At 38.2% G+C, this 27,500-nt stretch overlaps 1 protein-coding gene across 1 annotated transcript in view; it reads right to left on the bottom strand.

Annotated features, from left to right (window-relative positions):
* Nucleotides 1-27,500, bottom strand: part of LOC121381280 — a 42,914-nt gene that overhangs the window by 8,740 nt on the left and 6,674 nt on the right. Inside the window, exons 2-6 of the mRNA XM_041510526.1 lie at nucleotides 26,256-26,447; nucleotides 19,212-19,299; nucleotides 16,293-16,480; nucleotides 15,103-15,230; nucleotides 459-640 (exon numbers count right to left, since the gene is read on the bottom strand). Of these exons, the coding sequence (XP_041366460.1) occupies nucleotides 459-640; nucleotides 15,103-15,230; nucleotides 16,293-16,480; nucleotides 19,212-19,299; nucleotides 26,256-26,391 (722 nt within the window). The 5' untranslated portion in view covers nucleotides 26,392-26,447. The remainder of the gene's footprint in view (nucleotides 1-458; nucleotides 641-15,102; nucleotides 15,231-16,292; nucleotides 16,481-19,211; nucleotides 19,300-26,255; nucleotides 26,448-27,500) is intronic.

Here is a 27,500-nt window from a genome sequence, read left to right as displayed (position 1 = left end):
AGGGAAAAAATAACAGACGTGTGTCTTATTAAAACTTGATAAACTTAATGATTAATTTAGGTGTTTTAAAATTTATATTGCCATGTAATAAGATTAAGACGCTACGAAAACATAAACTTCAGTTTGTGACTAATGCATTCCGAGCTTATTTACGTATATATTTGGCACACATTTCTGTTGAAGCCACATAGCAGCGGTTCGAGTCTTAGTATAGCTATTATATTTAGGGAAGTCGTTGTGAGACACTAATCAATCATGTTACGCGACAGATGTTTTGTTTTTCGTTCACATACATAGAAAAGTCTTCTTGGTAGATTTTGACAGTAATTTAGTTTAAGTTTCCTTTTATTCTCTTTAACAACAACGTGGAAGTATTTTTGAAACAGCCAGCTTTAATGCAATTTTCGTTTTGCCAATGTTTCTAAAAGAAATCGAAAGTGAAAGTTGGCATGACCTACTTAATAATGAAATGCAGGCCGCTGACGCGCTCCCCCTGCTGGATGAGCGTTTCGTCATAGGCGTGCGTCTCTTTGCGCAAACTCAGTTCCAGCAGTCGTTTGAACTTGGGCGGCATCTGACAGAAAAACGGATGTTTGTTGACGAACCTCTTCTTCGCATTATATGCTCGTTCTTCGCTACTCTAAAAATAATTCAACAGAAAACGAAATTAACATGTGTCATGTTTTGGTGGGTTTTTTAATCTTCCAGTGACTTGCGACCATTTTAATTTGTTTCCTACCGATGTGAAATGGTGTGAATATTTTCATTGATAATTATGTTGTTGTCACAATGACAACCCGTGGTTTTGTATTTCACACAGATACGATATTGAATAGTCTAATATTTTTGACATTTTTATTTGATTTCAATTAAAAAGATAAGTATGTTAGTTAATTTTTAATATATGTAGTCATTGAATGAAGAAGTTCTCATAGTAAAATAGGAATTTAAGATCTTACATTGATAGTACACTTTTTTTCACTTAAAACCATATGCTATCAGGTATGGGCATATAAAAGATCCCTTACTACTAATGGTAAAATGTAGCGGGTTTCCTTTCTAAGACTATATGTCAAAATTACCAATGTTTGACATCCAATAACCGATGATTAATAAATCAATGTGCTCTAATGGAATTGTATCTGTGTTTTCAATGTTATTAATATTTTTAACTTTATCACCATGGGTAACCCTTTCCAACTACTGTCCTTTTTTTCTCGTACAGTGAAGTTAAGTGAACACTGTCTTTGAATAGATTTATGTCTTTCAGTATATTCCTACAATAATATTATATCTATACCGAAAAACAAAGAAACGTCTATTTTTAATTTTAAAAATTCATAATAAAATTATATCTGTCAAAATGGGTCTATAATGTTTACAAGATATTGATATTTTAAACAAACACTAAAAATCAATGGAATTCAAACGGACCAGTTTTAAATCAATTAAAGGGACATTCCTGGGTTTGCTGCATTGTAAGATGTTTCCGACTAATAAAATATTTCTACGACTAAACTTACATATTAAATATATTTTCTTGTTACGAATATCAGTGTCTGTATATTCAATGTGTTTCTGGTCGTCTCAATATTTATAAGAAGCCCAAACTGGATTTCGTACGTACGAAGAACAAATATTTTAGAAAATAAAATGAAATTTAACCTAGTAAAACTATTAGAACGATAAGAAACACGTTTAATATATAGCCACTAATATTTTATGCAGAAAAATACATTTGATATGTAATTACAATCGTTAAAAAGTCTTTGTTAGTCGATAACATCTTAAAAATTGCAGCAAACTCAGGAATGTCCCTTTAAGAAAACTAAATTAATATTCGTGATTCTTTTGATGTTAGTATACTATTGATATTAACTATTCTTATGTTACATTTTTTATTTGTAGTGTATCATATCTTCAACTCTTTTGATGTTAGTATACTATTGGTATTAACTATCCTTATGTTACATTTTTTATTTGTAGTGTATCATATCTTCAACTCTTTTGATGTTAGTATACTATTGGTATTAAATATTCTTATGTTACATTTGTTATTTGTAGTGTATCATATCTTCAACTCTTTTGATGTTAGTATACTATTGGTATTAACTATTCTTATGTTACATTTTTTATTTGTAGTGTATCATATCTTCAACTCTTTTGATGTTAGTATACTATTGGTATTAACTATCCTTATGTTACATTTTTTATTTGTAGTGTATCATATCTTCAACTCTTTTGATGTTAGTATACTATTGGTATTAACTATTCTTATGTTACATTTTTTATTTGTAGTGTATCATATCTTCAACTCTTTTGTTTTATCTTCTTTTTTTTAGGGGCGGGACGTACCCGCAGTCGTAAAGCGCTGGCTTGATGCGCGGTCAGTTTGGGATCGATCCCCGTCGATGGGCCCATTGGGCTATTTCTCGTTCCAGCCAGTGCACCACGGCTGGTATATCAAAGGCCGTGATATGTGCTATCCTGTCTGTAGGATAGTGCATATAAAAGATCCCATGCTACTAATGGACAAATGTAGCAGCTTTCCTCTCTAAGACTGTCAAAATTACCAAATGTTTGACATCCAATAGTCGATGACTAATAAATTTAATGTGCTCTAGTGGTGTCGTTAGACAAAACAAACTTTTTTTTATATTCTTTCATTCATCATTATCACGTTCAATTGAAGTAGTAAAATTTTGCTTTGTTGTAATCTTTCCTAACAGCCTTACAGAACAAAGTAACATATTGACACAATTTGTTTAAATGGAATCTTTTGTTGTACTGGTAGGTAACATAAGTATTTTAACTTGTTTAAGGGGCCGTCCATAATTTTCAAAATTTTTACGAGCGTACAAACCGTACGCTTTTGACCCCCCCCCCCCCCCCCCTAAAAGTGTACATCCCCAAATGAAAAATGTTGATCGACATTTTTCATTTTCAAAAAAACGTACGCTGGCCCCTGGTTATTTATAGATAGCAGATATCTAGAAAGGTATCTACAAATCGTTGTGGTCTTTCTATAGATCCCTCATGTAATTGTGGACATTACTTTGGGCTGTCTGAGAAGGTAAAAGGTTAATGATGAATACTGTTAAACCATCGATTACTTTTAACCAGCCTCAGTGGCCTCGTGGTTAAGCCAGTCTGGTAGGTACAGGGTTCGCAGCCCGGTACCGGCTTCAACCCAGAGCGAGTTCTTAAGGGCTCAGTGGGTAGGTGTAAGGCAGCTACACTAACCATCTAACAAATAACCCACTGTCCTGGACAGACAGCCCAGATAGCTGATGTGTGTGTGCCCAGGACAGCGTGCTTGAACTCATATTGGATATAAGCACGAAAATAGGTTGAAATGATTAATTCTTTTTTCTTCTTCTTTTTCTTTCACAAACGCTTACTTCGATTGATTGATTGATTGATTGATTTGTAGAAAGCTGCAGTAGCCAATGATGTACAATTTAATGTTTTTAATTAGGAGAGGGCCTCGTAAGTTGGATAACTTGTGCCCAATCCTTTTGTATATGTACATATACTGATGGAAAGAAGTAAATGATCACAAAGATAACAACAAGAATAAACGAAAGCATCAAAAATCAATTCATACTGTCAGAAGTTGACTGGGAACATATAGGCAGCACAGTCAACACTACAGACATTCAGTCCCACATTACAACTTGGTATGAAATACAGACATTACTACGCTAGTTGTGAATTAAATTTGGTTTACAATTCGATGTGTTCACTTATTTCTTTCCATCAGTATATAAAATATGTTTTCAGACAATTTAGAAATCACCCGTTTTATCCATCAGAAAGTAGACAAATCTCAAATGCATTAGTACAGCGAGTGCCCCAATGATGGCCGCATGTAACAAACTGTCCGACAACAACACTAATGAGTCCCACACAATTGTAAAAAGACTTGGAACTGATGTATGTAAACTAGCCGTGTGTTGTGTCTATCTTACAATACAACGATCATTATTAAGAACCGTGATGATCACAGCGACACAATCATAGTTGTATAATTGATTTTTCCAGCCAAGCATATTTGTTGAATTAATTATGTTTATGTGTTCTTTTTTACTATTGTTTTTAAGTATTGAATGATTTATCATAAATAACAAAATCCGATACTTGTAACTACAATAGTTTCATTAATTAACTTAGTAATATACGATTCTTTAATATTTACAAACCATTAATTCCATCATATATGTTACTCGAGGATGCTTCATATAAAATAATAATTAGGTTTCTTCCTACAGTCTAGCTGTCCTTCGTCCCTGTGTGAGAATTCTTCGAATAAATCATACGTAGTTTCTAAGAATAAAGAAAACTGGCTAACGCGTACATCAAAACATATCCTGTTTTATTGAGAATATACCTATAGTCAAAAAGTAAACACTAAATTCATTACTCATTACTAAAATGAAAGATATGGAAAATGATAAAGACATTTTTTAATCAACAATATCTATTTAACCTACCTGTTCGAAAACCATCCTAATTATGACACATCCTGATCGAAAATAAAACATACCACCGCAGTGTGCTTACAAAACGTCGACAAACACAAAAAGGTACACGTTTAACACCTTTATTCTACTCGCCCATATCCTCCGGACAATGCTAACAGATGGTCCGCGTCTAATAACTGCATAGTGTATTCATAAAATGATAATGGCTCGGAACACTCCAAATGTGTTGTTATACGACGTTTAACGTTTAATTTCATTCCAAGAATAACAATAAAAACACAGCGACCAGTCGAGCGTGCCTTGGTCATACTACTGTCGCGCAGCTTTGACCAATGCATGAATTGTCTTCTTTAAAGAAAAATAACTAATAATAAATTTTTAAAAAACAGAGACGGGGTGGAGTGGACATGCATATTCAAGGACTGGCTGTCAATAAAAAATAAATATAAGTTTGTTTTGTTTAACGACACCACTAGAGCACATTGATTATTAATCATTGGCTATTGGATGTCAAACATTTGGTAATTTTGACATACAGTCTAAGAGAGGAAACCCGCTACATTTTTCCATTAGTAGCAAGGGATCTTTTATATGCACCATCCCACACAGGACGGATGTCAATATTAACACAGGTTTGTTTGTTTTAAACAATAAATATGTTTCGAACTACAAAATAATCTGCATCGAGGGTGTTCCGCTTAAGCCATTGGACTTAAGGTTGGTAGGTACTTGGTTCGCATCCCGGTACCGGTTTCCACCCAGAGTGAATTTTAACTACATCCAGCAGAATAATCAAGTTAAAATTAAAATAAAGACAAAATAAATTAGCAGTTATGTTTAAAGATTTAAAAAGCAGTTTATATTTTCAAAGTCATATTTAGCATAGGCGTAAAGTATGGCAGTTTATTGGGGCGCAGGGGGCTTAGAGACATGAAATTTGCTTTAGAAATGTTGAAGATACCTTAATATTGACACAAGCACTATATGTACCATAATACCAATAAATATTTAAAATATTCCAATAAATATTTACAATTTACGGCTACTCGACAACCAAATAAGTTGTTCCAACAAAAAACCCTAAAAGTAACAGATTCGGCAATCCCTGCCTATTTTCATGAAGGCAAAAGAAGACAGACTTTGATTAGGAATCAGCGCTCTAAATGGCCACACATTCACACACTTTATTTAAATGGGGGCAGGGGAGGGACGAGATGTTATGATTGCAGCTATTGATGGGTTGTTTTTTAATTTATTAATATTATTATTCACAATTGGTTAAGCGAATTAAGCTAATTTTTAAACTACATCATAAACCTAGGTTTTTTATCAATATAACATTTATCACATCTACTGCAAATAGCTCATGAGACGAATTTAGAACGTATCGCCACCCACTTCTTTGTAAAAGAATTATTCACACAGGGCATCTGTAGCTGTTTAATCGGAGCGTTCAGTAGATCATTTACGGTAAGCATTTAATCCAGCACACCTTTATTTATTCTGAAACGCATGCACGGCCACAGCTATATATAGATCACTGTATCTCAGTGTGTTAATAATAGTTCATTATTTAAGTCAAATCGACATATGTCATGTTTTGTTGCTCATTTGCATTCTTTGTCAGAGAGACAACCATATAATATGGCTCTATGGAAACCATCGACAATCTCACTACAATAGAGGAAATCGAGCGTACTTAGCAAATCATCAATCTTTGTGTTCAGATATGCTGGAGACGAACGACTTGTCAAAGATAGCTCGCTTTTAGAGATTTTGATCAGTGATAAAAGTAAATGTCAGAACTACTGTTTTGATCAAAGCTGCCAGTTAACTGTCCTCGTCAAAGCTCTAACAGTTTTTGATAAGCAAAACATGGACTGTTACAATACATCATAGCAGGGTCTGGTCCAAGTTGTTGACAAGATTATCAAAAGGAAACCTGACAGTGGACCGTGGAACTCTACTGACGTGCCCATATACCACAAGAGATTTGGGCATGTCCACCCTGGGCCCAATCTCTGGGTAGCCAGTGAATGAATGTCCAGGGAAGAACTGGGAGGTGAAGTTTGAGATGGACGGAATTTAGAATACCAAAGAAAGAAATGTTTTATTTAATGACGCACTCAACACATTTTATTTACGGTTATATGGCACCAGACATATGGTTAAGGACCACACAGATTTTGAGAGGAAACCCCCTGTCGCCATTTCATGGGCTACTCTTTCCGATTAGCAGCAAAGGATCATTTATTTGCGCGTCCCACAGGCAGGATAGCACAAACCATGGCCTTTGTTGAACCAGTTATGGATCACTGGTCGGTGCAAGTGGTTTACACCTACCCATTGAGCCTTGCGGAGCACTCACTCAGGGTTTGGAGTCGGTATCTGGATTAAAAATCCCATGCCTCGACTGGGATCCGAACCTAGTACCTACCAGCCTGTTGACCGATGGCCTAACCACGACGCCACCGAGGCCGGTTTAGAATTCCAAGTTAGAAGTTAGGTCTACAATCTAAAACCAAAATAGAACCTGCGCATTCTACTCATGTCTGGAACATTTAGATCCAAAAATAAACGTATAAACCGTACAAACAACAAAATAAAAGAAATTCGATGTCTTAAAGTTGCATTCTTGAGTATATTATTATTATTATTATTATTATTATTATTATTATTATTATTATTATTTAACAATTTCTTTTACAACATAATTAAATTATCAACATGATTTATGTAAAACTGTATTATCTCAAAGTTCAATCATTTATTCTTTTCTGGGAATTATATTTATCATTATTGAATAGAACAATTTATATATATATATATATATATATATATATATATATATATATATATATATATATATATATATATATATATATATATATATATATATATATATATATTAAGAATTGGTGGTTGAAATATTAATGGTTTAAATAATAACAAATATTTAGTACCCGATTTTAGAAACACTAATATAAGCGTTTGGTTTGTTACAAAGTTGGAAAACCAAACAGTGACAGATTATCAAACAATCCACATACCTTCTGAAACTTTAAAAATGTAGGTACGAAGATTTCGTGGAATTATTTTATATATTCATAATCAATTTCAAACAGTATAACAATATTAAAACAAACCTCAAAATACAATATGGGTAAAGTTAGATAAAAACAATGTTTTCTAGGCATAATATATATGCTTCCTGAAAACTGAGTTTAAAAGTGCCATTTGTCTAGGCATAATATATGTGTCACCTGAAAAGCAAAGTATTTTCAATCTAAAACAAAATTCAGTCTTTTTCTGAAGATATCATGATTTTTTCTTAAAAGGGAATAGTTTCAATTATGGGAGATTTCAATGCCTCAACGAGCGATCTATTTAGACTTCATTCACATGACAACTTCATCAATAACAATGTAGACGAATGTCAACTACCTTTCAACTGAGAACCATATTATGCAAGAACTCTTGTTAAAAAAAAAAAAAAAAAAAGGCCGGTATTGATATGATTAGTAATTAAATGTTAAAATGTGGTCGTGAACTCCTATGTTTACCACTCATTAACTTTTTAAAAGTGTCCTAAGTAAAGGATAAATAATTATCTAATATACTACTAGTATTTAATTTTTGAAAAGGAGACCCAAACAGTGGCGAACATTCTAGAAGTATAAGTATTTTCAGCTGTCTAGGGAAATTATTTACATAATTACCACAAACTAGACCATATAATTATAACAGCTTGATTTAAAAAAATTCTCTAACCCTTTTCAAGCAGCTTTTAGACCTTCGGACAGATCACTTGTACACAATTAATCTGAACCAAAAAAACGTATTCCGATATCAAAATCATATCTCTGCACAAGACAGAGTCGAAAGGAAGTTTTAGGCAAAGTCGTGATTGCTTCCATGATCCACTCTCAGGTACTTGTCCTTAGGAGGTCAGCCACTATTCTAACAGATACGTAACAAGATGTTTCACCCCTCTTGCACCGCCCGTAACAGGTCTGCTACTCCCAAAATTTAGCTTACAAAACCCAAAACCTGCCCAATGAAATATATATGATGGCATGTACTTATGAATTACTGTAAAAAAAAAATCATGATGATATCAGGTATTCGCGAAAGTCGAGCATATCCTGCCCCACCAGTGGCAACCGTCATGAGTACAGGCTACAGCCATAAGTCCAAATTCAATAGTTAAAATGTACAGGATTTTCACCAAAAAGATGAAAAGGCATGTACAAGGTCAAAATAGGGTATTACATCAGACATCATTTCAGTCAGTTATGCGTCATATCGTGAAATGGCCTCCGAGGGTCTACCTTACAAAACATTTGAAGGATTTCAAGACCCCTTGTCTGTTATAATCCTGATCAAACAACTTCTCAACCAGAACGATATGTAGTCTTTTATCAAGTGCTATGACTATAGGACAGCAAAACCCCCAGATAAAATCCTTTACTTGACAATAAATATGTTTGGCCTCGACAGAGAGGACTGTCACTTCCTTATTAGTTTACTAAATTAAAAATAACACAGGACAGAACTCATTGGAATAAATACAGCCGTGATGATATGCACTCATGATGTCAGGTGTTCGCGAAATGTGATATTACATGTCACAGACTCATTTCAGTATCTAGGATGTACATTACATTATTCTGAAAACCTGAAATTAGCATCAGGAAATTTAAGTAAAAAAACACATTAAAGGCACTGTTTTCTTAAAGAATCAAAATTAAAAGAATTTAAAGAATTATCAGTTAATACATTTTTGAAGCTATTTGACTCCACGATATTACTGATTTTACTTATGGAAGTGAAATTTAGATATCTAATTATAAAATTGATTTGTTAATTACAATACTCGTTTTGAAAAAGTATATTTGAAATATTTAAAATACATACTAAAAGTGCATGGAAAATGTAGTATTATTGTTTGTAGATATAAAACTGGGTGTCCTCTGGTAAGTACTACAATTACAAAATACATGTTTAGATACTATCAAAGGCTTGAACAACTTCCATCTAATACAATTTTGTTATAGCTTTTATGTCTAATCAAAATAACTATATGAATGGTTGTTAATCATGGTATGGCAATCTTTTGAAGCTACCAAAATGCATAAACATTAATCTTAACAGTAACAAAAATATATTTGACGACAAAATTAAATAATACTTTTAAAAATAATTTTAAAGAAAAATCTTACATGAAAGTGACACTCAATACAAAGTTGACAATATGTAGCAACCTATAAAATAATACTTTTATAAGAGCTAGTTTTTTAGATTTGCCACCCACAAAAAAAAAAACGTTCTGCAATTACAAAACTAAGAATAAGTTCACATAATTTAAATATTGAAACCGGAAGATATCAAAATAAAACAAATTCCAAAAGAAGAAAGATTTTGCCCCTTTTATCCAAACATGACTGACACAGAAATTTACTATTTACTACGTTGTAACAAATTTCACGAATTAAGAATGTCTAAGGTGCTTATTTAAAATACTTTACCTTTTGATACTATGATAGTTGACGAAGCTGATATGAATAGAACTCAGGAAATAGTTGATAGTGATATAGAAGGAAATAATGTAGAAGAAAGTGACAGAGGAAAATAGTATAGACGAAACAGAAGTATGGAGGAGAATGTACAGTAAGTGGAGGGGGGGAGAAAATATTAATTTTCAAGTTACTGAAGTAACTGATGCTGCGGTAGATTCTAGAGTTTCAGATATACATTTGCGTCCTACAAGACAAAGGCGTAAACCAAATTGGATGACAACAGGAGAGTTTGCAATGTCATAAAATGTTCAGACTTTTGAATGGATGGAAAAGGCTAAATATTTAAAATCTTTTGGGGAGAGGGGTTTATTTTCAAAATTACCGGAGAAAATGATAGATGCAGTTGTAGCAATCATAATCAATAAGTAATAGTTTTGTATGACGAGGACATCATTTCAGAACCAGGGGGAGTGTGTAGCAGTATGTTTATTTTTGACGTGTAAATATATTTTGGGTTTTAACTATAATATACATGTAGTTGTCTGCCAAGCAGTATAAGAATTGTGCATATTACGTGCACGTGCAATTAGTTCAGCCCGACATTTAATTCTGGCATTAGTTGGCGATTTTCTATGGTCAAGTAAGAAATGCTGGAAAGGGTGTGTTGCTTATGTGCCCAGAATAAACGAATTCACAACCCACAACGAGTCGTTGTCCTTTAGTGGTAACATCGGCGACGTATAATGTAGCTCTTACACATTTAAAATATTTAAAATACTTAATAATTAAAAATAACCATACAAAACAAAGATTATTATACAAGATGAATTTAAATTATGATTATTAATGCTGGGTTTTTTTTTAATATATGCACGATTCTTTGACTGTAGACTAATAATGTACTATGCTCAATATTAAAGTATCAAAACCGGCCGGATGTTTCGCTGATGTTTAATGGACAGTATTGAACAAAATGAATGAATGCATGAATGAATGAATGAATGAATGTTTAACGACACCCCAACACGAAAAATACATCGGCTATTGGGTGTTAAACTATTGTGTATTAAACAAAATGGTGATTATTAAATCATGGCAGTTGACCATAGATACGTTGACAGAGAAGATATATTATAGTCTGACCAAACCACAAAAAGCCAACGACAACCACAAAACTAAATAACAAAGCAACAAAAAAGGAGAGAAAAAAAGCTCACGTTATTAAATGTGGAGGTGATAATGCAGCTTCACGTTTTCAATAATGTTAGCATTTCAACAAACACAACAGGTAATAAAAATGGTCCTAATATATTTTTATATTAGCAATATAATATTCTACAAATCAGAAACAAAAGTTAGAGCACAGCTGAATTTCTAGTCCAATGGGAACTTCATATTTGGTCACGTGAAGTACATTTATATCCCGATAAAGTACTTCAGACATTCACTTTATAAGCGGTATTGCTGCACGTGCAGTCATAACGATTTTGGCTCTGCTCTAAGACAGTTAGAGGACGAGTAACAATACTTTATCGGCGTATAAAGGTAGTGTCGCACGAGAAAACGCTCGGCTAACGCCTCGCCTTTGTCTCGTGCGACACTACCTTTATACCCGATAAAGTATTGTTACTCGTCCTCTAACTATTACTTACGAAACCTTTAATATCTTAATTCAAATTAAAGAGAGTGTTCTGATTTTGCTGCCGTCGTTAAAATGTTTTCGACTAAAAGCTTTTCTATTGGTTAAAATTAAATATTGAATACATTTTTGTGAACATCAATGTCAGTATATTCAACGACTTTCTGATTATCCTCATATTGATAATTGCTGAAACTTCATTGTATTTTCTAATTATATATATATATATATATATATATAGAGAGAGAGAGAGAGAGAGAGAGAGAGAGAGAGAGAGAGAGAGAGAGAGAGAGAGAGAGAGAGAGAGAGAGAGAGAGAGAGAGAGAGAGAGAGAGAGAGATTATTGCATGAGTGGGAGTGCTATACGGATATTTATTAAACGAGTTTGGAAATTATTTTATTCTCCAAGCGAGAGAGAGCGGTATAAAACAATTCTCCAACGAATTTCATACAGTTCCAATGGCACTCCTGCGAATGTTATAATTTATTTATTATCCACAAACTATGATTTTGAACAAACGTTAAATATGATTGTAATCGCATTACAATCGACCTTAATAATATCCAGCGATGTCAAAGACATTGACGTTGATTGATATCAATTTATGTCCATAGCACCACGTGACAGCAGTAGTGTGCAAGTTTTCAAGGTATTGTTATGACCCAGGCAATAAGGTTTACGTGGGAAAATACGACATTTATGTAACCGTTTATTGTAGATCATATACATACACAAACACATACACACACACACACACACACACACACACACACACACACACACACACACACACACACACACACACATATATATATATATATATATATATATATATATACTCTTCAAAAGAAGAAATGCAAAACCACATTGTCGTAACATTTGGAGAATTGATTTAATTATTGAATGGTGAGTCCGATAATTACCAAATGTTGCAGGATTGTTCACAATTCACTCTAGTCCATTGTGAGTAAGTGATAGGACACACCACCAAGGTCAAGGTCATCTGGAGTCAATACCGGGTGTGGCCTCCGCGTGTGTTGACAACTGCCTGGCACCGCCTGCCCATTGAAGCAACCAGAGTACGGATGACGTCCCGGGGGATGGTGGCCCACTCGGCCTGCAAGGCTGCTGCCAGCTCGGGCAGGGTCTGGGGCTGTGGTTGTCGCTGTCGGAGGCGTCGGTCCAACTCGTCCCATAGATGCTCAATTGGGTTCAAATCCGGTGATATCGATGGCCAAGGAAGGACATTAATGTTGTTGTTCTGTAGGAAAGCCGTTGTGAGACGTGCTGTGTGAGGCCTGGCGTTGTCATGTTGGAACACTGCGTTGGCGTTGGCCATAACTGGAACGATGTGTGGCCGGAGGATCTGGTCAATGTAGCCCTGTGCATTCAGGTTGCCCTGCACGTGGACCAGGTCAGTTCTGCCAGTGTGTGAGATGGCTGCCCACACCATGACACTACCCCCGCCGAATCTGTCCACTTCTTGCATGCAGTTTGCCGCATAACGTTCACCACGACGCCTATACACGCGACATCTTCCATCATGACGTCGGAGCAGAAATCGGGACTCGTCATTGAACCACACCTGTCTCCATCGCAGTTGAGGCCATTGTCCATGAATCTGGCACCACTGCAGTCGGGGTCGACGGTGTTGTGGTGTTAAGATGACACCTCGAACTGGATGTCTGGCACGAATTCCTACCTCACGTAGGCGGTTCCGTACGGTCTGGTCGGATATCCTGCGCAAACCTGGTATTGCTGCGGCTGTGGAGGTGGCAGTAGTCAATCGTTCCCGAAGGTGGCGTACCCGGATGTAGCGGTCCTGCCCGGGGGTAGTGACCCGTGGTCGACCGGATCTAGGGAGGTCACGTGTTGATCCATGTTGCTGGTAACGGTCCCACAGTCTGGAGATGGTGCTTGGGGACACATGGAATGCCCTGGCAACGGCCGTTCTGGATTCGCCTGCGTCTAGTCGGCCGATGGCATTGTTTCTCTGCGGTTCACTGAGACGTGACATGTCCTGGATTGTCAACTGTCGGCCAGATACAGAGGCCAGGTAAGCGAACACCCTGCACTTTTATACTGTCGGTGTTCATGTTGCACGTGCAGACAACGCACGTGCAGTGGTGACATGGTTTGCAGGTGGCTGCGTTTTTGCGAATATTCACATTTTGGAACTTTATTGTACAGTAGTAGCGTTTTATCGAATGTAACCGTGGGAATGTGTTTGGGACATGCAATGACCTTATATTCACAAAGCATGAACCGGTAGGAAACATAAAATCGGAGTTATAACCCATTTGTACCCTTTTGCGTTTCTTTTTTTGAAGAGTATATATATATATATACACACATACACATACACATACACATACACATACATACACATGTGTGTGTGTGTGTGTGTGTGTGTGTGTATACATATACATATGCATATGCATATACATATACATATACATACATACATATAATCACACACATTGCATACACAAACTCTGATATTCTAAACAACAAAATGTATTGAATATATACATTTTTCTCATTGAAAAGGATCCGTTAGTGGGAAACAATGGCAGCAAACCCAGTCCAGTCTCTTTAAGTGTTAGCTTATAACTTATTACTGAAACAAACAATTAGACCACTATTAAAAATAAATCAATCAATCAATAAAGTAAGCAAGCAAGCAACAAATAAATGAATAAAAGATAAAATAACCCAATGAATAAATGAATAACGAATAAAATAAATACACATCTCGGCACTGTACAAATAATTATTTCGAGGAAGCTTTAAAGCGACATTCCCGAGTTTGCTGCATTGTAAGATGTTTCTGACTAATAAAATAGTTTTACGATTAAACTTACATATTAAATATATTTTCTTGTTTAGAATATCAGTGTTTGTATATTCAATGTGTTTCTGGTCCTCTCAATATTTGTAAGAAGCCCAAACTGGAGTTTGATCTATTTTTTAGGAAATAAAATGAAATTTAACCTAGTACAAATATTAGAACGACCAGAAATACGTTTAATATACAGCCACTAATATTTTATGCAGAAAAATATATTTGATATGTAATTACAATCGTTAAAAAGTATCTGTTAGTCGATAACATCTTAAACATTGCAGAAAACTCAGGAATGTCCCTTTAACTCTGATACAATTATGCAGTACATTTCACGATGATATTATAAGGCAGGCCTCGACGTTTGAGGGCTATCACTCTTCCTCCCAATCACTCCCCTTAGACTAGTTCAAGGAGAGTAGGCCTAATTTTAGCTCCCCTTAGCATATACATTTATATGGTATCAATATGATAATATCTAATATGGCTTGCCATTATCTAAGTTAGGGGAGCAATTAATCACTCCACTCAGGGTTTTTTCATGGTAAGGTCTGATATAGTATATTAATGCTAAGAATAATAAAGCAAGTCGCGCTTTCATCTATGACCCTCACCTTGAGACATCTGTTGAAGAGGTCACGATCTATAACCAGAAAGTCACAGTCTCTGTCGGTTACTATGGACGCATTACGAATGTGATCTTCACTCAACAGAGCCACCTCGCCGAAATTCGCACCCGGTTCTGAAAACATTGAAGTATTTATCAAATAGGTTAAATGTAGTTGGTTCTCTTACAACGTTGTATAGTATTTCTGTCTTAAAGTTAATTTCATGCTTGAAATAGTTTTTCTTCTTTAGATCTGGTCATTTAAAAGTTATTGCCTAGTGTACAATCACCTATAGCACTTTATCCTGCAATCATGATATGTCTTGTCAAGATATGATGACTAGATAAATTTCTATATTTTCGGTCACTGACGTAGCTTTTTGGGACGTATGTACTTTTACTTTAGTTATGATCAGCCAAGGAATGCTGTATTGTTCCAAGTTACTTATTCTTTCATTTTCAGTTCTTTGTTTTGATTTTTAAAAACCGAATGAAGACAATTTTATTATAAAAATAAGAAATAAATTGTTGTTATTTAAGAACTATTTTGTTTGGTGTATAGATATTGTAGACGACAAGGCGTTCAACACGTGTGGTCATACTACTCTGGAAAACGGTAAAGTTGTGAAATAAAACGATTCATTAATTGTTCGTTTTATGTGGTTTGCTGGATAAATAAAATAAGTGGTTATTGTCTTAAGATATCGGCTGTACCCTGTTCAGGTCGCTATTGCCATACTTTCCAATAAAAACAAAAACAAACAAAAACAGTCGAAATCGATTACTCGACGTATTTAGGTTAACATTAAACTGATTTTTTTTTTTTTTTTTTTTTTTTATTCATCATCTTCATTTTGTAACAGCATTTTACATGGTATATTTTATAATGCGTTACCAACCACAGATAGTATTGACATCTATTCACAATATATATTACATGTAAAATGTGACACAAAGTCAACTAAAAACGCTTGGGCCGTAAATACGTTTTAGTTGGAAAAGACGTTTGAAATTATTGTAAACTTTGTTTTTGGTCGTTAGATACGTTTTAAAACAACAGGTTATTAAATAAATGGTATGATACCATCAAACTGCCACTCAAGTAGCATTCTCTATTTAGCTGGAGACAAGAAAATGCGTATATTCGACTAAGATATTTGTCAACGCTGACACGCTGTTGAGAAAGACAGCACGTACCACATCTGATGATGAACCTCCCCAGTGATGATCTCTCCATGTGACGTCTCTTTCTCACCCATTCCGGACTCGGTCCCCCTCTCCGCTCCTTGTAAGGGGATGGTGGGATGGGGGAGCTGCCTTCTTCCTCCCCCGTCAGCCTGGAGTCGATGTAGACAGATATCTTGCCACCCAGCAAAATATACATGCTGAAATTAAGATGTATACGTGTACGTACGTCTTATTACATCTATCTTGCCACATTTAGTTATGACGATAAATACGATATGATGTTTAATCAAATAAATCATTAGACCACCGGCCTCGTTGGCGTCGTGGCAGGCCATCGGTCTACAGGCTGGTAGGTACTGGGTTCGGATCCCAGTCGAGGCATGGAATTTTTAATCCAGATACCGACTCAAAACCCTGAGTGAGTGCTCCGCAACACCTCATGGGTATCTGTAAACCACTGCACCGACCAGTGATCCATAACTGGTTCAACAAAGGCCATGGTTTGCTGCTACCATGCCAATGGGAAGCGCAAATAAAAGATCCCTTACTGCCTGTCGTAAAATTTGTATTTTATGGGTGACAGCGGGTTTCCTCTAAAAAAAAGTGTGGTCCTTAACCATATTCTCAAGGGACGGAACCGTGTAATAAAATACAATTGAGTGCGTCGTTATTCTCACTTGTTTCTTTCTTTCATAAGTCGTATTTTCAGTTCTGAAGTCACGCTGGACGTGTTTGTCATTTCACTTGATTCTAACTCGATTTTAGTGCTTCTGTTTAATCACGATTCAAGCACGCTGTCATGGGCACACACCTCAACTATCTGGGCTGTCTGTCCAGGACACTGGTTTAATGGTTAGCTGTCACCATGTCAATCGGAAATTCTGAGATTATACTCCAGGATTTGTATTTTATGGGTGATCATTAAAGACCCACAAAATGAGGAGAAAAAAACAACACAAATTCATCAAGGGACGGAACTGTGTAATACATAATACAATAGTAAACAAGAGTTATTCTCCTTGTGTCTTTTCATAAGTCGTATTGTCTAGTTTTAAAAAACCGTAACAAGTATTATATTTTGTCATGGTTATATCCTATTAAGACTCAAACATGTGATCCTAGACATATACTTCAGCTTCTGGACTATCTGTCCGCAGGGGTGGACTACCTTCAAGGGGGCTGGGATATTAAAAGCGTGCAATTCAGCGTGAGAATCTTGGTCAAGTGTGGCTACAGAAATGAAAATCCACTAAAAAAAATCGATCATATATTATCAGTGTATCAGTACATTTTATTGACAGCTGTCAAAATTGTAAAACGTTAACGATATATTTTAATGACACTGTCATTCATAGTCAACAGAGCGTGTTGACAAAAGTACCTGAACGCAAATAAATTGTAATTGATTGCAAACATATTTTATTGTACAAAGAACAAAAGAATTGGGCACAAGTTTGACAACTTACGAGGCCCTCTTCTATATTCGTACAATATACATGGCGACCTATATTACATAGCTGTAAATATAAACTACATGTATGCATTCAATGATAACCAGTGTAAGGAAATGTATTGTAAAAGAATGTAAAGGAAAGAAAAACAAATATGATACAAAAGATTACAAAAATAGTACATCACGTGCAGTTAAATTCGCTATCACATTTACAAATAATCCTTTTGGAAATTTAAATAATACTTTATTAATCAAAACGATGAGGGTTTTTTTATATATATATTTGAACATAAGTAAATATTTCTTTATTATTGGCATCGCTTAATGTGCTCGTACCATATAACAGTAACATAAATTGTAATGTACAGGTTAAAACAAAAACAATCAGCAAAGTGCTAGTAAGCCTTAAAGTGGCATCATTTGTCTTGTGGTATATCATTATACGAAAGGTGATCAAAAAGTTATCGGCCTAACTAGGAAGGAACCGTGTGCATGACACGATTATGCAAGACCGACGAAGCTCATCGAACATGTCGGGTGGCACACGAAGGAAATTGACGTAACTGGCGGGGTCTCCATACCGCAGCTCAGGCATGAGCCGATGATAGTGACCATACTGCAACCTCCTGCCGACTTCCAGCCTCTGCCGTACCCAGGCCCTCCTATGCGCTTTGGACCCGCCTCCGTCCCTGAATGAGGTGCACAACGTTTCCATCCTCCTGGACCTGCTGGACGTGCATGTAGGCAAAGAGTAGCCCGGCTTGCTGGCGTACAACAGCCATGATGAGGTCGGGGAAATACACGAGGGTGACAATGATTGGGACGCATTTATACCATTTTTGCGGGGTTTGCTCACAACGCACTGGCAGCGCTGTTTCAGCGCTCTGTAAACGCTGATGGACAAGTTATGGCGAGGACTTTTCGATCATCGTCGAATTTAGTAACTGTTCACATCTGTTTTTAGAACTAATGGAAATCATTACTAACTGAAACGTAGCTTAGGCAGTATATTCATTTATTTCAACTTAGTTTCGTGCTTATATCCAATTAAGGTTCATGCACGCTGTCCTGGACACACACACACTTCAGCTATCTGGACTGCCTGTCCAGGACAGTGGGTTAGTCGTTAGGGGGAGAGAAGTCAGGACATTCATTCATTTCAACTTATTTTCATGCTTATATCCAATTAAGGTTCAAACACGCTGTCCTGGGTACACACCTCAGCTATCTGGGCTGTCTGTTCGGGACAGTGGGTTAGTTGTTAGTTGGTTAGTGGTTAATGAGAGAGAAGAGGGTGTAGTGGCCTTACACCTACCCACTGAGTCCTTAAAACTCGCTCAGGGTTGGATCCGGTACCGGACTGTGAACCCTGTACCTACCAGCCTGTAGTCCGATGGCTTAACCACTGCGCCACCGAGGCCGGTTAGGCAGTATAAACGTCGTTCAGACAAAAAACGTAAACTGTGTGAACTAACCAATCGCCTTGCTCTCCCTGGCGGATGATAATCTCGTCTGGTGCTGCCATCTGGTAGTGGCAATGACGAATGATATCCATCAGCACATCTGAAAGTACATATTTTATATTATGCAATGACAGTTAATTTGCATGTGGGAAACATTTTGACACCCAACAGCAGATGTATGTTTTGTGCTGGGGTGTCGTTAGACATCCGTTAATGCATTCGTAAGAACATATTCATCTACAGGGATGGAGGGGGATGACGTCACCTATCTCTCCTCTCTGAAATTTCTGAAGAAATAGCATAATTTATATACACATGGAAATTAATTACGTACCACCTGAATTGTACTGTAGCCAAAAAGGCGTTTACAAGTAATTGTCCGTACCTGTATAAACCTGCTATTGAGAGTTTTTACATATTGTAATAATTGTCCGCACCTGTATAAACCTGCTATTGAGAGTTGTTACATATTGTAATAATTGTCCGCACCTGTATAAACCTGCTATTGGGAGTTGTTACATATTGTAATAATTGTCCGCACCTGTATAAACCTGCTATTGAGAGTTGTTACATATTGTAATAATTGTCCGTATCAGGTCTACCTGTACAAACCTGCTATTGGGAGTTTTTACATATTGTAACAATTGTCCGTACCTGTATCAACCTGCTATTGGGAGTTGTTACATATTGTAATAATTGTCCGCACCTGTATAAACCTGCTATTGAGAGTTTTTACATATTGTAATAATTGTCCGCACATATTGTAATAATTGTCCGCACCTGTATAAACCTGCTATTGAGAGTTTTTACATATTGTAATAATTGTCCGCACCTGTATAAACCTGCTATTGAGAGTTGTTACATATTGTAATAATTGTCCGCACCTGTATAAACCTGCTATTGAGAGTTTTTACATATTGTAATAATTGTCCGCACCTGTATAAACCTGCTATTGAGAGTTGTTACATATTGTAATAATTGTCCGCACCTGTATAAACCTGCTATTGTAATAATTGTCCGCACCTGTATAAACCTGCTATTGAGAGTTGTTACATATTGTAATAATTGTCCGTAATACCTGTACATATTGTAAACCTGCTATTGAGAGTTGTTACATATTGTAATAATTGTCCGCACCTGTATAAACCTGCTATTGAGAGTTGTTACATATTGTAATAATTGTCCGTACCTGTATAAACCTGCTATTGAGAGTTGTTACATATTGTAATAATTGTCCGCACCTGTATAAACCTGCTATTGAGAGTTGTTACATATTGTAATAATTGTCCGCACCTGTATAAACCTGCTATTGAGAGTTGTTACATATTGTAATAATTGTCCGCACCTGTATAAACCTGCTATTGAGAGTTGTTACATATTGTAATAATTGTCCGCACCTGTATAAACCTGCTATTGAGAGTTTTTACATATTGTAATAATTGTCCGCACCTGTATAAACCTGCTATTGAGAGTTGTTACATATTGTAATAATTGTCCGCACCTGTATAAACCTGCTATTGAGAGTTGTTACATATTGTAATAATTGTCCGCACCTGTATAAACCTGCTATTGAGAGTTTTTACATATTGTAATAATTGTCCGCACCTGTATAAACCTGCTATTGAGAGTTTTTACATATTGTAATAATTGTCCGCACCTGTATAAACCTGCTATTGAGAGTTGTTACATATTGTAATAATTGTCCGCACCTGTATAAACCTGCTATTGAGAGTTTTTACATATTGTAATAATTGTCCGCACCTGTATAAACCTGCTATTGAGAGTTTTTACATATTGTAATAATTGTCCGCACCTGTATAAACCTGCTATTGAGAGTTGTTACATATTGTAATAATTGTCCGCACCTGTATAAACCTGCTATTGGGAGTTTTTACATATTGTAATAATTGCTACCTGTATAAACCTGCTATTGAGAGTTTTTACATATTGTAATAGAGTGGTTACATATTGTAATAATTCCGCACCTGTATAAACCTGCTATTGAGAGTTGTTACATATTGTAATAATTGTCCGCACCTGTATAAACCTGCTATTGAGAGTTGTTACATATTGTAATAATTGTCCGCACCTGTATTAAACCTGACGCACCTGTATGCTGCTATTGTAAGACTTCTACGATTAAACTTACATATTAAATATATTTTCTTGTTTAGAATATCAGTGTCTGTATATTCAATGTGTTTCTGATCGTCTTAATATTTGTGAAAAAAAAAAAACTGGATTTTGTCTTCAAATAATTTCGTACGTACGAAAAAAAAATATTTTAGGAAATACAATGATATTTAACCCAGTACTAATATTAGAACGATCAGAAACACATATAATTACAATCGTTAAAAAGTCTTTGTTAGTAGATAATATCTTAAAAATTGCAGCAAACTCAGGAATGTTCCTTTAACTTACGAAGTATAAGCCATAGGTGGTGCTTAATTAATGATCAGGTGTATAATATAACGTTTAATTATTTTATTGTCCAATCACAAATCATATTCACGTTCGTATGCTGTGCAAAACGTAGAAATCAAAACAATTTCGGTGAGGAGAGGGGGAGGGGGCTCTTGATAGGCGATCCCTTTGAATACAATAACTTATGCATTCGTTCATTATTATGTTACAGGGTGTGTATTAAATAGATCGTTATTCAAGGGCAAGAAAAAATATCTTTAAGGTATGGGTCTGATAATACAAAGAAGTGTTTACTGTGGAATGTTATTGAAGATCACACCCAGAGTTAATGAATGTCAAACATTGTCCCCCACCATTACAGATTATACTGACAGATAGCACAGCCACTGTTGAAATTCAAATAGCCACACGTAGCTAACAGTCTGGAATTCTGCTTGAAAACACTTCTCCAGTACTGAATGACAACAGTCTTTAGAAGGTGTGTCAGTTGTTACTGGTCTGGAAACACTGATATACACGTGTATCATAATACAGTATTATCATATGACTTCAACGCGCAGTGGAGATGAATTTACAACACTGGTATAGGTCATCATGAGTGTCAATAGGTCGCGGGATCGACTCCCATCATAAGACACGTAGTTCTGAACACACAGCTGATCATTTTTATTTCCTAGCAGTAACTGAATAATAACGTTCTGGGTATTATTAAGCAAATTTTCTTCCACTACCCTGCCTTGCCCGGCCCTTTACTGTCCTACATTGCCATGCACTACATCGCCATGTCAAAAACTGTCCTGTCCTAAACTGTCCTGCCCTACACCGTCCTGCCCTCACTGCACCACCTCGACTTGCCATGCACCACATCGCTCTGCTTTACACCGTCTTGCCCTCACTGCAGCACCTTGACTTGTCATGCACTACATCGCCTCGCTCTGCCCTACACCGTCCTGCCCTCACTGCACCACCTCGACTTGCCATGCACTACATCGCTCTCCCCTACACCGTCCTGCCCTCACTGCAACACATCGACTTGTCATGCACCACATCGCTCTGCCCTACACCGTCCTGCTCTCACTGCACCACCTCGACTTGCCATGCACTACATCGCTCTGCCCTACACCGTCCTGTCCTCACTGCACCACCTCGACTTGCCATGCACTACATCGCTCTGCCCTACACCGTCCTGCCCTCACTGCAACACCTCGACTTGTCATGCACCACATCGCTCTGCCCTACACCGTCCTGCCCTCACTGCAACACCTCGACTTGTCATGCACCACATCGCTCTGCCCTACACCGTCCTGCCCTCACTGCAACACCTCGACTTGTCATGCACTACATCGCTCTGCCCTACACCGTCCTGCTCTCACTGCACCACCTCGACTTGCCATGCACTACATCGCCTCGTCCTGCCCTACATTGTCTTGCCCTCACTGTAACACCTCGACTTGCCATGCACTACATCGCTCTGCCCTACACCGTCCTGCCCTCACTGCACCACCTCGACTTGCCATGCACTACATCGCTCTGCCCTACACCGTCCTGCCCTCACTGCACCACCTCGACTTGTCATGCATTACATCGTCTCGCCCTGCCCTACACTGTCCTGCCCTCACTGCACCACCTTGACTTGCCATGCACTACATCGCTCTGCCCTACACCGTCCTGCCTTCACTGCACCACCTCGACTTGTCATGCACTGCATCGCTCTACCCTACATCGTCCTGCCCTCACTGCACCACCTTGACTTGTCATGCACTACATCGCTCTCTCCTACACCGTCCTGTCCTCACTGCACCACCTTGGCTTGTCATGCACTACATCGCTCTGCCCTACACCGTCCTGCCCTCACTGCACCACCTTGACTTGTCATGCACTACATCGCTCTGCCTACACTGTCCTGCCCTCACTGCACCACCTCGACTTGTCATGCACTACATCGCTCTGCCCTACACTGTCCTGCCCTCACTGCAACACCTCGACTTGTCATGCACTACATCGCTCTGCCCTACACCGTCCTGCCCTCACTGCACCACCTTGACTTGTCATGCACTACATCGCTCTGCCTACACTGTCCTGCCCTCACTGCACCACCTCGACTTGTCATGCACTACATCGCTCTGCCCTACACTGTCCTGCCCTCACTGCAACACCTCGACTTGTTATGCACTACATCGCTCTGCCCTACACCGTCCTGCCCTCACTGCACCACCTTGACTTGTCATGCACTACATCGCTCTGTCCTACACTGTCCTGCCCTCACTGCACCACCTTGACTTGTCATGCACTACATCGCTCTGTCCTACACCGTCCTGCCCTCACTGCACCACCTTGACTTGTCATGCACTACATCGCCTCGCCCTGCCCTACACTGTCCTGCCCTCACTGCATCACCTTGACTTGTCATGCACTACATCGCTCTGCCCTACACCGTCCTGCCCTCACTGCAACACCTCGACTTGCCATGCACTACATCGCTCTGCCCTACACCGTCCTGTCCTCACTGCACCACCTCGACTTGTCATGCACTACATCGCTCTGCCCTACACTGTCCTGCCCTCGCTTCAACACCTCGACTTGTCATGCACTACATCGCTATGCCCTACACTGTCCTGCCCTCACTGCAACACCCCGACTTGTCATGCACTACATCGCTCTGCCCTACACTGTCCTGCCCTCACTGCACCACCTTGACTTGACATGCACTACATCGCTCTGCCCTACACCGTCCTGTCCTCACTGCACCACCTCGACTTGTCATGCACTACATCGCTCTGCCCTACACCGTCCTGTCCTCACTGCACCACCTCGACTTGTCATGCACTACATCGCTCTGCCCTACACCGTCCTGCCCTCACTGCACCACCTTGACTTGACATGCACTACATCGCTCTGCCCTACACCGTCCTGTCCTCACTGCACCACCTCGACTTGTCATGCACTACATCGCTCTGCCCTACACCGTCCTGTCCTCACTGCACCACCTCGACTTGTCATGCACTACATCGCTCTGCCCTACACCGTCCTGCCCTCACTGCACCACCTCGACTTGTCATGCACTACATCGCTCTGCCCTACACCGTCCTGCCCTCACTGCACCACCTCGACTTGTCATGCACTACATCGCTCTGCCCTACACCGTCCTGCCCTCACTGCACCACCTCGACTTGTCATGCACTACATCGCTCTGCCCTACACCGTCCTGCCCTCACTGCACCACCTCGACTTGTCATGCACTACATCGCTCTGCCCTACACCGTCCTGTCCTCACTGCACCACCTCGACTTGTCATGCACTACATCGCTCTGCCCTACACCGTCCTGTCCTCACTGCACCACCTCGACTTGTCATGCACTACATCGCTCTGCCCTACACTGTCCTGCCCTCGCTGCAACACCTCGACTTGTCATGCACTACATCGCTCTGCCCTACACTGTCCTGCCCTCGCTGCAACACCTCGACTTGTCATGCACTACATCGCTCTGCCCTACACTGTCCTGCCCTCACTGCAACACCCCGACTTGTCATGCACTACATCGCCTCGCCCTGCCCTACACTGTCCTGCCCTCACTGCACCACCTTGACTTGTCATGCACTACATCGCTCTGCCCTACACCGTCCTGCCCTCACTGCAACACCTCGACTTGCTATGTACTACCTAGCTCGCCCTGCACTGCATATCTAATGTATGTTTAAATGCGTACTTTGGAATACTGCAGGTGCCTTTGTTTTTTTACACCACCACTCTAAACAAAAAAAGCCCATTCGCCTCTATACTTGATGCAAAACAGAAGGCGAGATCTAGCTGCCGGGTAAATATTTCGCCTAGGGTGCTCTGATCATACGATCGAACCCCTTTGGGAGATCCATTCTCTCATTGTGTTTTTCCGTCCCAATCAATGGTGTATCAAAGGCTGTGGTATGTGTTGCCCTGCCTGTGGGAAAGAGCATATGATAGATCCCTTGCTGGTAATGGAAGAAAAAAGTAGCGGTTTCCTCTGAGACTATATGTCAGAATTATCAAATGCTTGACATCCAGTAGCTAATGATTAGTAAATCAATGTGCTCTAGTGGTGTCGTTTAACAAAACAAACTTCAACTTGATGCAAAACAACAAGTCTCGTTGCCATTTCATAATACATGTACAACATGAAACAAACGCGTCCCATCCCCAGAGGGTCGAAACGGCAAAAACTGAATTAGATTTCATCTTCACAGGATACCAAAAATAAATCTTAATGATGTATTCTAAATATTAAATATTAAAACCATACAAGATATTGGAGCTTTAATTAAGAATTCCATGGAATACTTCATGTCGTGGATGACATAAAGCGATTATTAAGATAATCATATGACTGTCCACACAGTATTCTTACTGTTACCTCATTCCTTATTTCTTGTTCCAGCCAGTGAACCATGACTGGTATATCAAAGACCGTGGTATGTGCTCTCCTGTCTGTGGGATGGTGCATATAAAATATCCCTTGCTACTAATGGAAAAATGTAGCGGATTTTCTCTCTGTGACTATGTCAAAATTACCAAATGTTTGACATCCAATAGCCGATGATTCATAAATCAATGTGCTCTAGTGGTGTCTTTAATCAAAAACAAACATTTATTACCTGATTCCAAACATTGAAACATCTGGGTGCGTCTGCGTAGCCATGGTATCACTGCCTGTATTTCCTTGTCCGACCGTCTGTTTGTCGGCTTGACAATAATGTCAATCACTTGCTCGACAGCTTTCGTCATAGTCATTCAAGAGATCAAACAAACAGTTTTGATTCTTAGCTGTCTCATTCTCTCCACGTTAACTGAAATATATAAATATGTAAATATATAAATACAAAATATATAAATAAATAAATATATAAATATATAAATACAAATTAAATAAATAAACAAACAAATAAACAACAACAAAAAAAGACAAGGAAATAGTATTTGTTATTTATATCAGTTGGCCATTAGATTGGTTTCTATTCAAAGTCCATGGCACGTAGACCTACCTAAAGCAAAATAATGACCTAAGAGGAGGGCAGTAAAACAGAATTAGGCCCCAGTAACATAAGGTATCTGTATTCGATATGGACAAAAAGACTAATATAAACTAAAATAGATTTATTTTCCAATACATATATAAAGCCACTCCCTGTCCCTCGCTAAATACCGCCCCGGTGCTGCCCTGTATTGAACGGATATTATACATAACTGAACAGAAAAGAATAGAAAAGAAATAAAAAGCAAAACGACAGATCACACCATTGATACCTTTGTAATGTGTTTATCAACTTTATATTTGTGTTGTAATGTACTAAAACTGGGTCACATGAGTTATATAGTACAGTTTAATTCCAGTTGCTTACATAGATGTCCTTTGTGCTCGTTGACGCATACATTGCATTATGCAAACACATATATTAGAAACGACCCATTCCCCTCCGGCCCAAATATCATAATACGTAATCGGGTTAGCTCATGGCAAAACGCCACAATGGAGAAATCAGCGGCATCAGATATTAATCATTAATCTGTTAAAACCATCTGCTTCCTTGTGTTCTGTCGCGCCTGCAGTAATCCACACTACGACGTATAATCATACAGGGTGTAATCTTACAGCACATAATAACGCCATACACGTCGTTTCTAGAAGTCACACCGTGAGAATATAGGGCCTACCTTTATGCGCAAATCCAGTACCTACAAGCTGCAAAAGCTGATTATTAGGTTTGGTGGCGCAGGTCATAACTGAAGTTATGTGTGTGTGTGTGTGTGTGTGTGTGTGTGTGCGTGCGTGCGTGTGTGTGTGTGTGTGTGTGTGTGTGTGTTTCTGTGTATGTGTGTGTGTGTGTTTGTGTTTCAGTATG

The sequence above is a fragment of the Gigantopelta aegis genome, chromosome 9 (assembly GCF_016097555.1).
Source record: "Gigantopelta aegis isolate Gae_Host chromosome 9, Gae_host_genome, whole genome shotgun sequence".
Classification (NCBI taxonomy): Eukaryota; Metazoa; Mollusca; class Gastropoda; order Neomphalida; family Peltospiridae; genus Gigantopelta; species Gigantopelta aegis.
This window is presented reverse-complemented; position numbering and strand designations above follow the sequence as displayed.